Genomic DNA, 14477 nt, shown 5'->3' on the forward strand with positions numbered 1-14477 from the left:
CCCTATGTCTTTTGATTTGCATAGTTGAGTCATTTACATTCCAAGTAATTACTGGTAAATATTTATTGACATTTTATCACTTATTTGTGTTTGTTTCTATAGATTTTCTCTGATTCCTCTCTTTTGTGGTTTGTTGGCTTTTTTCAGGGTTATACCTGAATTCTTTTCCCATTATTTGTGTCTACTGCTAGTTTTTGATCTGCAGTTAAAATTGGGTTTATATATAGTGTCTTCTGCATTTAGCAGTTGATGGTTGCTTAAGTTCAAACCCATTCTTTACTCCTCTCCCCTTGTTTTAGGTATAAGGTATCATATTTAATTCTTTTTGTGAATCCCTTTTTCCTACAGAAATACTTACTTTACAGGCTCTGTGCTGACAGCAGAGATGTCAGTGTGGGGCTTGAAGCCACAAACTGTGAGATAATGACCTGAGTTGAAATTAGGAGTTGGATGCTTAATGCTTAACCAACTGAGGCACCCAGTCAAGTGTATTTTTAATTTCATTTATTGTGCTCTTGATCTCCAATTAGTTGCCTTTTATTTCTGTGTTAAGGGTCTCACTGATGTCCTCCATTCTTGTCTCAAGTCCAGTATGTATTGTTACAATCATAATATTCTCCACCAGGCATATCACTTTTATCTGTTTCACTTGGATCTTTTGCTGTGGTTTGGTCCTGTTCTTTCATTTGAGAACTATTTCTCAGTCTCTTTATTTTGTCTGATTTCTTGTATCTGTTTCTTTGTGTTAGGGAAGTCAGCTGCTTCTCTTGCTCTTAGTAGCCTTATGCAGACATCCTGGAGTGCCCCGCATGCAGGGCCTGGTGCTTCAGACTGTGTTTCCTGGGAGTGCTGTGTGTGCTCTGCTGGGGAGTGTTGGCCTCTTTTTCCTTCAGTTCCGTTGTCTGTGCAGGCTCTCTGTGTATTGGGGGCAGTGTTTAACGTGTGTGGTCGTCTGCTTGTGAAATGAGACCTGCACCTGTGAGAACAGAGTTCCTGCACAAGATGCCACTCAGGAGATGTGGTGTTGGCAGAATCTCCACTGGTCTTCTGGGGGAGGGGCCTCACGGTGATTGGCCTAAAGCAACGAAATGTGAAGGGTGGGCCATGCTGACTAGCTCCTGCAGGTAGCCATTGTTTATGCTGGGGGTGGGGAGGGGAATGGCACCTGCTAGCTCTTTTGTCCCGGAAGGGGGTCTCTCCACGATCCCTGTCTCTCCAGGCCATGCTCTGAGATGAACAAATCACTCTTCCTCTGTCTACTCCTGGCATTTTTCTAACTGCTGATTCTATGCTGTATCTGGATAGGCTGTTCCTTGTGTGGTCTTAAAATTTTTTTTCAATGTTTATTTTTATTTATTTTGAGAAAGAGAGGGGCAGAGAGAGAATCCCAAACAGGCTCCATGCTCAGTGCAGAACCTGACAAAGGGCTCAACCCCACAACTGCGAGACCATGACCTGAGCTGAAATCGAGCTGGGTGTTCAACCGACTGAGCCACCCAAGCACCCCTGTCATGCTGTCTCTTTAAGGGCAGGGACGCTGCTTCCTAAAGCCCTTTAGACTCTCCCAGACCTAAGCTTGCTGATTTTTAAAATTCCAGTCTTTAAGTCTCACCAGTTTTAAGAACTCAAGACATTTGGACCATCTTACTTTCAAAGGCAAATATTATGGGGATTTGTCCTCCACATTCATGGGCTCTCTAGTGTGAAAGGCCCTGGTCTAGTTCACTCCCAGACCATGCCTTTGCCCTTCTTATTACCTTCTTTGATATGGCCTCTTCTCTACAATTTACATAGTTGTGGAATTTATTCTGCCAGTCTTTGGGTCATTTTCTGTATTACTTACACTGATGTGGGTACTACCGAGTTGTATCTGTGGGCAAGGTGAATGTAAGGTCTTCCTCCTCAGTCAACTTTCCACCTGACCCTCTGCTTCACTGATCTTTATGCCGATCAATACTACACTCTATTCATTACTGTAGACTCTCATCCACTATGCTGCCTGCCCTACGAGACTGCTTTCTGGACCGTTTCCATGGCTGGACTTCTAGCAGCTCTCTTTTCCTCTAGTGTCCAAGGGAATCTGAGTTTATTTTGTTTCCGGGCTCCAATAAAGCTTCCCAAACTGTCTGAGCCCCCTTACCTCCTCTGGAGGCTTTACTAACTTTCATACTTGATAGACATTTTGAAAAAAGCTGTATAAATTCTATAGATTGTCTCTTGAAAATAAACTACAGTTTCCTTTTTTTATTTGAGTCCAAAAAATTCCGAGATACTCCTGTTTTGGACCTATAAGGTTAACTGAATTGCTAAGGACCATTTTGTAGCAGTTTCTTTAAAAATTTTTTATTTTATTTTATTTAAAAAAATTTTTTATGTCTTTATTTTTATTTTGAGAGACGGAGACAGAGAATGAGCAAGGGACAGGCAGAGAGAGAGGGAGACACAGAATCTGAAGCAGGCTCCAGGCTCTGAGCTGTCAGCACAGAGCCTGACACGGGGCTTGAACCCATGAACAGTGAGATCATGGCCTAACCAAAGTTGGACATTCAAACGACTGAGTCACCCAGGTGCCCCTCTTTAAAATTTTTTAAAAGTTTATTTATTTTTGAGAGAGAGAGAGAACGAGAATGAGTGGGGGAGGGGCAGAGAGAGGGGGAGACACAGAACCTGAAGCAGGCTCCAGGCTCTGAGCTGTCAGCACAGAGCCCGACATAGGGCTTGGACTCACTAACCATGAGATCATGACCTGAGCTGAAGTCAGATGCTTAACTGACTGAGCCACAGGCGCCCTATAGTACAGTTTCTTTAAAAGAATAATGACTAGGGACACTTGGGTGGCTCAGCTGGCTAAGCATCCGGCTCCTGAAATACCAGCTCATAGTTTGGGGATTGAGGCCTGCTGTCAGCACATAGTCTGCTTGGGATTCTCTGTCTGTCTCTTCCCTGCTTACTCTCTCTCAAAAATAAACCTTTAAAAATAAATAAAAGGTTAATGACTAGACTCCCAAGGGCTTCATCTTAGATTGCATTTATCAACCTCTTTACTATTCTTTAAAATCTAGAGTTTAGACCAGGAGGCTAAAATGGGAATCTTCTCAATTGTTTTGTCAACTGATTCGATGACTAGAATCATCCAGAAAAAAATAAGGTCATTAAGATTTATTAAAGTTTCAACTTAAAACTTCAATTTTCATTTCAAATAAATAAAAATACTATGTCTTATAGCTAGAGATACAAGCACTTAGTTATCCTTGTTGGAATAATGGTTCTCCTCTCTCTGGGGGAAGTCACTGTACAGTTAGGGGACTGGGAAGCAGGGGGCTGAAATCTAAGGAGATAAAGGCCTTTCTTGGAACAAAGATAGTTATCAGTCACCACCAGATCATCATTGTAGCTAGAATTCCAGAAATGATGAATAGAAGTTCATCTTCTATTGTTCTTCATGGATTATACCTGTGAAAGAAACAAAAAGACTGAAGAAAACACCTAGAATATTTTAGTTTTTGGGAACACTGTGTTGTCTTCCCAATATTCCATTTTTCCTCATTACATAGCAATAGTGGTTCATGTGGAATAGACCCAACTCCTATTCAGCTTGAGGGAAGGCTGTGATGGGTCTAGATCAGTAAGAAAATCCTCTTCTCTCACTCCCATCCCTTGCCAGAATGATGGGGTTAGTTTATAGCAATCCCATCGGCATATGAATTGGCTCAGGCATGCCCTCAATTAGTGTGAAGAGTCTTACCAAGACAGTGGATACTATACGTGAAGCTGGGAACTACTGTACAACTTTGCCACTCGGACAACTTCTAAGATGGCCACCAAGTATTCATGACACCATGCAGTCCTCTTAACCTTGAATGTGGGGTGGACCTAGTGATTCCTTTCTGATTATGGAATACAGCAAAAGTGATAGGAAGTCACCTCTGATATTAGTTATAAAAAAGCTGTGGCTTCCATCTTGCAGACACATGACAAGTAGTGAGGTACACTATGCAGAGGTCCTTGGACAACAGCCAGGGAAAACCTGAGGCCCTTAGGTTCAACAGCCTGTGAGAAACTAAATCCTACCAACAACCATAAGACTGACCTAAGGAAGGAAATAATCCTCTAGTTGGGCCTTCAGATGACATTGTAGCCCTAACTGCACACTCATGAGAGACTGTGAGCCAGAGTCCATAAGGTACACTATGTCCACGTTCCTGACTTACAGAAAGTGTGAGATGAAAAAATGGTAGTGGCTTAAAACAAAGTCTTCAGAGTAATTGGTTAAGCAGCAAAAGATAACTTAATATTCTATCATAAGAAAAGCTGTATTTTAAAATTTGCATTTAAAAGCATTAACACATACTTGCTAATAGTGATTTAATAATGAAAAGGTTATTAGACATTAGTCTTTATATACAAGTGAATTTGAATTATAGAAATATTGCAAAGAGAAAAAAATAAAACTACCTACTCAAAGCTATATGTATTTATTTCTTAGCCCTTTTCTTAAAAAACTTTTATTTACGTTCAAGTTACTTAACATACTGTGTAGCATTGGTTTTAGGAGTAGAACCCACTGATTCAGCACTTACATATAACACCCTGTGCTTACCCAATAAGTGCCCTTTATTATTATCCATCACCCATTCTCCACCCACCTCCCCTTTAGCAATACCCAGTTTGTTCTTTGTATTTGAGAGTCTGCTATGGTTTGCCTCCCTCTCTGTTTTTACTTTTTTCCTTCTCTTCCCCTATGTTCATCTGTTGTTTCCTAAATTCCACAGGACTGAAATCATGATAACTTGTCTTTCTCTGCCTGATCTCTTTTGTGTAGCATAATACATTCTAGTTCCATCTACCTTGTTGCAAATGGAAAGATTTCATTGTTTTTCATTGCTGAGTTAGTAATCCATTGTGTGTGTGATGAATATATTTATTCATCAGTCGATGGACAATTTGGGCTCTTTCCATTCTTTGGCTATTGCTGACAGTGCTGCTATAAACATCAGGGGTGCATCTGTTCCTTCGAATCAGCATTTTTTAATCCTTTGAGGAATCTCCATACTGTTTTCCAGAGTGACCGCACCAGTTTGTAGTCCCACCAGCAGTACAAAAGGGTTCCCCTTTCTCTACATCCTTGCCAACATCTGTTATTTCCTGAGTTGTTAATTTTAGCCATTCTGACAGGTGTGAGGTGGTATCTTATTGTGGTTTTGATTTGTATTTCCCTGATGATGAGCAATATTGAGTATCTTTTCATCTGTTTGCCATCTGGATGTCTTCTTTGGAAAAGCGTCTATTCGTGTTTTCTGCCCATTTCTTCACTGGATTATTTGTTTTTCAGGTGTTCAGTTTGGTAAGTTCTTTAAAGATTTTGGATACTAACCATTTATTTAATGTCATTTGCAAATACCTTCTCCAGTCCATTGGCTGCCTTTTAGTTTTGTTGGCTATTTCCTTCACTGTGCAGAAGCTTTTCATCCTGATTAAGTCCCAATAGTTTATTTTTGCTTTTGTTTCCCTTGCCTCCCGAGACATGACTAGTAAGTTATTGTGGCCGAGGTCAAAGAGGTTGTTGCCTGTGCTGTCCTCTAAGATTTTTGATGGCTTCCTGTTTCACATTTAGGCCTTTCATCTGTTTTGAATTTATTTTTGTGTGTGTGGTATAAAGAACGTGGTCCAGTTTCCCCAGCACCATTTGTTAAAGAGACTTTTTTCAATCGGATACTCTATTCTGCTTTGTCAAAGATTAGTTGGCCATACATTTGTTGGTCCATTTCTGGGTTCTCCATTCTGTTCCATTTATAATGTGCCTATTTTGTGCCACTACCATACTGTGTTGATGATCACAGCTTTGTAATGTAGCTTGAATTCTGGAATTGTGGTGCCTCTAGCTTTGCTTTGTTCCCCCAACATTACTTCAGTCTTTTGTGATTCTGTACAAATTTTAGGATTGTTTGTTCTAGCTCTGTGACGAAGGCTGGTGTTATTTTGATAGGAATTGCATTGAAAGTGTAGATCGCTTTGAGTAGTATATATTAACAATGAGCATAGAATATTTTCCATTTCTTTGTGTCTTCTTCAGTTTCTTTCACAAGCTTTGCATTGTTTTCAGCATACAGACCTTTAATCTCTTGGGTTAGATATATTCCTAGATATCTTACGGTTTTTGCTATAATTGTAAATGCGATCGGTTCCTTGATTTCTCTTTATTATACTTCATTATTTACATATAGAAATGCAACTGATTTCTGTATGTTGAATTTATGTCCTGCAACTTTGCTGAGTTCACGTATTAGTTTCAGCAGTTTTTTGGTAGTGTCTTTTAGGTTTTCTATGTAGATCATACCATCCGTGAAGAGTGATCATACCATCCGTGAAGAGTGAAAGTTTGACTTCTTTGCCAATTTGGATGTCTTTTATTTCTTATTGTTGTCTGATTGCTGAGGCTAGGACTTCCAGTACTGTGTTGAACAACAATGGTGGACATCCCTGTCATTTTCCTGACCTTAAGGGGAAAGCTCTGTTTTTCCCCATTGAGGATGATCTTAGCTGTGGGTCTTTCCTATAGGGCTTCTATGATGTTGAGGTATGGTCCTTCTATCCCTACTTTCTTGAGGGTTCTTATCAAAAAACGATGCTGTATTTTGTCAAATGCTTTTTCTGCATCTATTTAAAGGATCATATGGTTCTTCTCCCTTATTAATGTGGTATATCACATTAATTGATATGTGAATATTGAACCAGCCCTGCAGCCCAGGAATACATCCCACTTGATCATGGTGAATAATTCTTTTAATGTACTGTTGAATTTGATTTGCTAGTATCTTATGTTGAGAAATTTTGCAACCAGGTTCATCAAGAATATTGGCCTGTATTCTCCTTTTCAGTGGGGTCTTTGGTTTTGGAACACAGATAAAGCTGACTTCATAGAATTGAATTTGGAAGCTTTCCTTCAATGTCTATTTTTTGTTGTTGTTGTTTAAATGTTGAGCAGAATTCCCCTGGGAAGCTGTTTGGCTCAAAACTCTTATTGTGAGATTTTTGATAACTGATTGAATTTCTTTGCTGGTTATGGTCCTGTTCAAATTTTCTATTTCTTCCTGTTTGAATTTTGTAGTGTGTGAATGTCTAGGAATTTGTTCAGTTTGTTGGCATATAATTTTTCACAGTATACTCTTACAATTATTTGTATTTCTCAGATGTTGGTTGTGATCTCTCCTTCATGATTTTATCTATTTGGGGCCTCTCTTTTCTTTTTGATAAGTCTGGCTAGGTAGGAGCTTATCTGTTTTGTTTATTCTTTTAAAAAACCTGCCTTGGGGCACCTGGGTGGCTCAGTCGGTTAGGCCTCTGACTTCGGCTCAGGTCAGATCTCACATTCGTGGGTTCGAGCCCCGCATCAGGCTCTGCCCTGACAGCTAGCTCAGAGCCTGGAGCTGTTTCCGGTTCTGTGTCTCCTTCTTTCTCTGACCCTCCCCCTCTCATGCTCTATCAAAAATAAATAAAACATTTAAAAAATTAAAAAAAAACACCTGCCTTTAGTTTCACTGATCTGTTCTATTGGGTTTTTGTTTGTTTCTATATCATTTATTTCTGCTCTAATCTTTATTATTTCCCTTCTGCTGGCTTTGGGTTTTATTTGTTGCTCCTTTTCTAGCTCTTTTAGGTGTGAGGTTAGGTTGTATATTTGGGGCTTTTCTTCCTTCTTAAAAATTTTTTAAAAATTTCTAAAAATATTTTTGAGAGAATGAGAAAGAGAGCAAATGCATGATCAGGGAAGGGTAGAGGTGGGGGGAACAGAGTGAATCCCAGGCAGGCATCACACTATTAGTGCAGAGCCTGATGCAGGGCTCAAATTCTGAACTATGAGACCATGACCTGAGCCAAAATCAAGAGTCAGACACTTAACCACCCAGGCACCCCGCTTTCTTCTTGACATAGGCATGCATTGCAATGTACTTTCCTCTTAGGACTGCCTTTGCTGTATCCCAAAGGGTTTGGATCAACATATTTTCATTTTCATTTGCTCATAGGTATTTTTTCATTTCTTCTTTAATTACCTGGCTGACCCATTAATTCTTTAACCTCCATGTATTTGAGAGCTTTCCAAATTTTTTCTTGTGTTGATTTCAAGTTTTATAGTATTGTGATCTGAAAATATGCATGGTATGATCTTGATCTTTTTGTTTCTATTGAGGGCTGGTTCATGACCAGGTATGTGATCTATTCTGGACAGTATTACATGTGCATGTGAAAATAATGTATATTCTGCTACTTTAGGATAAATGTTCTGAATAGATCTGTTAAGTCCATCCAGTTTAGTGTGTCATTCAAAGCCATTGTTTCCTTGTTTATTTTCTGTTTAGATGATCTGTTGCTATAAGTGAGGCATTATAGTCTCCTAGTATTATTGTATTATCTTCTCTGAGTATAAATATTTACAATTGTTAGCTCTTCTTGGTAGATACACTCATTAATTATGATATAATGCCTTTCTTGTTCTCTGGTTACAGTTTTTGTTTTGAAATCTAGTTTGTCTAACTATGGCTTACTCTTTTTTTTTTTTTAACCTCCATTAGCATGATAAATGGTTCTTTATCCCTTCACTTTCAATCTGCAAGTGTCCTTAGGTCCAAAATGAGTCTCATAATTAGCATACAGATGGATTTGGTTTTTTAAAATCCATTCTGGGGGCGCCTGGGTGGCTCAGTCTGTTAAGCCTCTGACTTCAGATCAGGTCATGATCTCATGTTCGTGGGTTTGAGTCCTGCGTCAGGCTCTGTGCTTGACAGCTCAGAGCCTGGAGCCTGCTTCCGATTCTGTGTGTCCCTCTCTCACTGCCCCTCCCAACTCATGTTCTGTCTCAAAAAAAAAAAAAAAATTAACTTTCAAAAAAAAAATTCCATTCTGCCACCCTATGTCTTTTGTTTGGATCCTGTGGTCCATTTACGTTCAGAGTGACTGTTGAAACAAATGAATTTAGTGCCATTGTGTTATCTGTAGAGTTAGTGTTTCTGGTCATGTCCTCTGGTTCTTTGTAGTCTTTGCTGCTTTGGTCCTTTATTTTCCCCTCCAATCATGGAGTACCCTTAAAAATTTCTTGCAGGGCTGCATTAGTGGTCACAAACTTTTAGATTTTGTCTGGGAAACTTTGTATCTCTCTATTCTGAATGACAGCCTTGCTGGATAAAGGATTCTTGGCTGCAGATTTTTCTTATTCAGCATATTGACTATTTCCTGCCACTCCTGTCTGGCCTGCTAAGTTTCAGTGCACAGGTCTGCTACGAACCTTCTGTGTCTACCCTTGTAGGTTAAGAACCTTTTCTACCTGCTTTCAGAATTCTCTCTTTATCCTTGTAGTCTGCAAATTTCACTATGTCATGGTGTTGACCTGTTTTTTTGATTTTTGAAGGGAGTTCTCTGTGCTCTTGGACTTGGATGCCTGTTTCCTTCCCCAGGTTAGGGAAGTTCTCAGCCATAATTTTTAAAAATAAACCGTCTTTTTTCTTGCTCTTTGTCTTCTGGGACTCCTATGATACAGATGATATTTTGTTTCATGGAATCACTTAGTTTTCTAAATCTCCCCTCATCATCTAGTAACTTCCTTTCACTCTTTTTTTTCAGCTTATTTTCCATTAATTTTATCCCCCATTTCACCTATTCTCTGCTTCTTCCATCCTATCACTGTATCTACTTTGTTTTGCATCTCAGTTATAGCAGTTTTAAATTCATCCTGGCTAGTTCTTAGGTCTTTGATCCCTGCAGCAGTGGTTTCTCTGGGGTCTTCTATGCCTTTTTCAAGCCTAGCTAGCAGTCTTATATCTGTTTTGAGCAAGTCCGTGGCTCTGATTTCTTCTTGATCTTTGTGTTGGGGAGAATTCTTCCATCTTGTCATTTTGGCTAGGTTTCTGTCTTTTGCATGTTTTAAAAGCCTGTTATGTTTCCTGTACCTGTATTAAAAAGGAGTCCCCCACTGTCCAGGGCCTGCTGTTGTTTTGGCTGCTCTTCCCCACTGCTCAGTCCTCTGCCCAGCTCCTCCATGTTTGCAGCAGGTAAGTATTTGGACCTTTAACTAGGTGTGCTTTGATTTGTTTGTTGAAGTAACCCTGGGAAAAAGGGCGGGGGGGGGGGGCGCGGGAACTAATCCCATAAAAAGAGAAAAGGAATGAGAATAGACAATCAAAAACTATAGGGCTGATTCCAGAAAAAAAAGGAAGGAAAAAAAATGAAGGAAAAAGACAAAAAATAAAAGGAAATGACAAAAAACCCCATCAAACCCTCACAAAAAACCACCCTATGAACCGGATTGCAAAGGAAAAGAGGAGGAGGTAAAAAAGAAAAAAAATGTCTGTGGGGCCGTGCTTGTCGGGAGGAGAGGCTGGCTTCATCTGGCTTAGTATCACCCTTGTCACCCTTGTGCCACTTGTCGGCGCAGAGGGGTAGGATGTGGTGTGAGTGGGTGTCGCCTCCACTGAAGGCTGCTGTGTTGCTCTCTGAAGTCCCACTATGTTGGGTCTGGGGTGGGGGGGTAAAATGGTGCCACCCCAATCTCTTGTCCCAGGACTGGGGATTTCGACCCATGCCTCTCAGGCCAGGCCTCATGGATTAGTGAGGGAAGTCAGCTTGTCTGGCCCCAAAACTCTTGCATTTTTTTCTTTGGTGCACAGCTGGGACTCAAAACCCAAAGTCTTAAAGGACCAAGCATAGACTTGCTCCCCTCTCCTGGAGTAAAGCCTCTCCACCCTACTGACTAAAGGCCTTTAGCTGGGACCTGCAGGGTTCTCTCCCAGTGTGCCCACCCAACGGATCAGAGATCGCTACACCAGGCTATGCCCCTGGGGGCCAGTGCCCTCCTCCCCAAAAGCATGCACCATGGCTCTGCTCTGGAGAAGGTACCACACTTCTGAAACCTCAGTTTCAGCGCCAAAAGATTTCTGCAGAAAAAGAACTGGCACACTCAGTACCTCTAGTTCCCCAGTCCGTGGTCCAGAGAGGTTTTCCTCGTGTGTGAACTCGAAGCTGCACGCTCACAACCCCTCTCTCTCTCCCTTTTGTTTCTCCATAGAAAGGGGTTCCCTCCCCTCCCTGGCTCTGCCATTTTCTCTCGCTCAATTTACATCGACGACGTACCTCGCATGTGCTAGATCCTTCTGCCACTCCACAGATGTATTTCCTCTGTTCCAAGTAATCTGACCTCAATACAGCTGTTTTTGAGGGATGGGGAAAATCCAGGTCCCCCTACTTCTCCACCATCTTAACCCATCTCCATCTCTCATAGGGAAAATTATGTAATGAGGGCCCAATCATTCAGAATCCCTTATAATACTGACAAAGTCTGGGCAAAGGTTTACCTTTGATTATTTACATCATTTGTGTAAGTAAAGTCCATTTAAAACATCTATTGTCAAGTCCTTAAAAGTACTTTAACACCATTTGTTTATATACACATTTTAAGTGTTAATTAAAAATGCTTAATTGTATTATTCATTAAATAGGAAGAACTTGTGGGTAAGGCATTCTTTGTTGTTTTCTTTACCTGAAGCTTAATGAAACAAACTCCCAATTTTGCTATATTCTTAGAAGGGCCTCTGAAGGGATGTTTACACAGGCCAACCAGAGCTCATTCCCTAAGTAAGTAAAAGCCTTTGTTTTGCAACGTTCTCAGGGGAGCAGAGTCATTCGAAACAGCCAATGGGTATAAAGTGGGCGGTAGTGACTGCTGACTCCTTATAGTCAAGTATCAAGCGGGGCCAATAAAGGGATGCTGCTCGTTCATCTCTGCAAAATACCTCTCCTTCTCATATATTTAAAGATGTGCTTGAAGAGGTTTTTTAGTTTTTATAAGACATAAAATGATATATATCAAATGTGCTCCTGTGAAGTAGAACTGGAGGCAGAGGAGGGGAATTTTCCTTTTTAAAATTACATATGCAATTCTGTATTAAAACAAGCTTGTATAATTTAAGAAATGGAAAGTTAAAGCTCCATGAGAGGGTCTTATTTGTAGTTTTGGCTAAATTTCTTCAATCATAACATTAAATCAATATCTATCTGAGCACCTGAGAGAATGAAGGAGGAAAGGCAGAGGTATGATTAAGTCAGGATGAGAGAGGGGAGACTCTGATAGTTGTGAAGAAGGCAAGAACCTGGGAGAGCAGAGGAGGGCGATGTGCCAGGGAGCAGGGTCAGGATTCAACAGTCAGCCTTGTATGTTCACTGGCTCACCTGCTCAGGAGGTGACTAAGGTGTTGGGAACGGTTTCCTCGGAGAGTGAAGCAGGGGGAGGATGTTCTCACTGGAAGGCTACAGTGGTTAGGTCTCTTCCCAGGAAGGGATGATCTAGGATTGAGTATGGAGCTGGCAGGGGGCGATTTCTGGATTACAAGAAACAACTAACTGCAATCGCCTCTAAGGAGGAGTAGCAACAAGGATGGGCAGGAAGTGCCTGGGGCAGCGGAGAACAAACGGATACCATGTTGTTCTTCCTTAGCAAACTGAGGCTATCTTGAGGTCTATCCTTGGTTTTTAATATTTCTAATAGAAAAAAAGATTCCAAATGGACAACAAATGAAAAAACAAACCAAAGTAAAACAATCCAACTCACCATTCTGGTTAACAGCTAGTTTTAAATATGAGAGTTAAGCTTTCAAGGTCTTCATTTTTTAAATGTAGTTCTTCAAGCAGAGTCTCTATAAACTGTGTGAACACCACATTTTCCTGAGAATGCTTCTGGATGCCAAGAATTGGGGCCAGTCTGAAAAAACCAAAAATATTAAATGCATATCCATGAAATACAAAGGACTAAGGGGGCTCCTGCCTTCTACATGGCAGAAAGGATTTTGTCACAGCAGAGACAAAAGTCTCTCTGATTTCACAAGATTTCCAGAGACAGAAGACTTTACTAATAAAAGCAGAGGAGAAATCTCAGGAAAAGACTGAAAGATCAAACATATTGTTGAGTATGGAAATAAACCTAAAAGCCTGAATTTATAACATGTTCTTCATTACCCCAGGAAAAGTCACCAAGTTCTCAGAAATAAAAATAAAGTATTTCCACTTGGGGAAAAGAGGCTGTGGAAAGAAGCTTAGAGGTGAGAATTGTTTTTAAAACATACTAAATATATCACCTGAAAAAAAAGATAAATGATAAACAGGATTACATATTGGATGAAACCTTAACATTTTTGTTTTTAGAACACTAAATAGATTAATTACATCTTATAAGGCATTTAATACAAACTTTTTAAGGAACACTGCTTCTTTCTCAAGGCATTTCCAGTAAATACTCCTGAAGACAGATTACATATAATAGTCTCAAAAGTGATTTTCAATGAAATGTCATTAAATATTCACTTTTTAAAAATCAAGCTTACCAAGCAAAGATTAAGACCATTACTTTTCATATATATGTAAAAAATATATATAATAATGATACATAATTATGTACTATGCATGCTGAGGTTATATACTTAGGCATGCTCTCTAGAGAGATCATACATACATCTTTCCAGAGAGCATGCTTCAGAGAGCCTTTAAGTTATATTTCTGGAAAGCTTTTGGGGAGAAAATTATTTTATGCTTAAATAGTCTTACACTTACCACAAAGGTCTTCCAGATACTTTTTTAACATTGGTCACTGCCACTAGGCACATCAAATATAAATCAAATAACCTTCTGATTTAAATCAGTAAGGCTCAAGGAATCAGAGTGGAGCAATTCCACAGTAGTGAGTGTGGAAGGAAGGCAAAATGTTAATTTTCTGAGGTTTTTTTTTCTTTTTTTTTGGTCACAATTATCTAAAGATAGGTGGCACTTTGAGGAGGTGGTAAATTCTCTATAGTCCTTAAGGTATCTTGGCAAGAAGTGGAGACTAGATGACTCTAACAGTCCCGTGAAATCCAGAATTCTACATGGGAAAACCACTTTAGTGTCTTCCTTCACAGCTAGAGAATGCAGTTCCAGAGCTTCACATTTTATGAGCTTTGGCTGTAGGTATCCCCCAAAGGTAGGAAACAAAACCACCCAAACTCTCAATGCCAAGCCCAAGCAGGCTCTTGGGCAAACTTAGGCATCTGTGGCCAGCTGTTCCTGAGGCATCTTCCTGCAGTGAAGGCGGAAACCAGAAGTAGCTCTGGCTTTTCTCACATGTATAAAGTTGCTCCTTCCCTGCAATAAGAGCAAAGTTACTGGGGATTGGATAACATTAGCTAAAATAAAACCAAGAAGTCAGAGGAGGTAGCTTAGATATGTCAACTCCATACAAACTTAGCTTTTGTATTATTTAAGAATGGTACTTAAACGGCACATCCAAAACAATTCCTCTGACTTCCAAAGAGACTAGTTATTTGGTTCATATGTGAACAGTCTTAATTAATCCTCAAAGTGCCATTAATATGTTTTAAAACTTACCCCTCAGATTAGAAGTAAATAGAGACTAGATTTCTCAACTTGTGTGCCCATATGAGAGCAGAAAATGAGATCAAGAA

At 40.0% G+C, this 14477-nt stretch overlaps 1 protein-coding gene across 1 annotated transcript in view; it reads right to left on the bottom strand.

Annotated features, from left to right (window-relative positions):
* Positions 1-3144: 3144 nt before the first annotated feature.
* Positions 3145-14477, bottom strand: part of RPAP2 (RNA polymerase II associated protein 2) — a 99120-nt gene continuing 87787 nt past the window's right edge. The window contains exons 12-13 of the mRNA XM_029946789.1: positions 12596-12745; positions 3145-3453 (exon numbers count right to left, since the gene is read on the bottom strand). Coding sequence (XP_029802649.1) covers positions 12604-12745 — 142 coding nt within the window. The 3' untranslated portion in view covers positions 3145-3453; positions 12596-12603. The remainder of the gene's footprint in view (positions 3454-12595; positions 12746-14477) is intronic.

The sequence above is a fragment of the Suricata suricatta genome, chromosome 8, assembly GCF_006229205.1.
Source record: "Suricata suricatta isolate VVHF042 chromosome 8, meerkat_22Aug2017_6uvM2_HiC, whole genome shotgun sequence".
Classification (NCBI taxonomy): Eukaryota; Metazoa; Chordata; class Mammalia; order Carnivora; family Herpestidae; genus Suricata; species Suricata suricatta.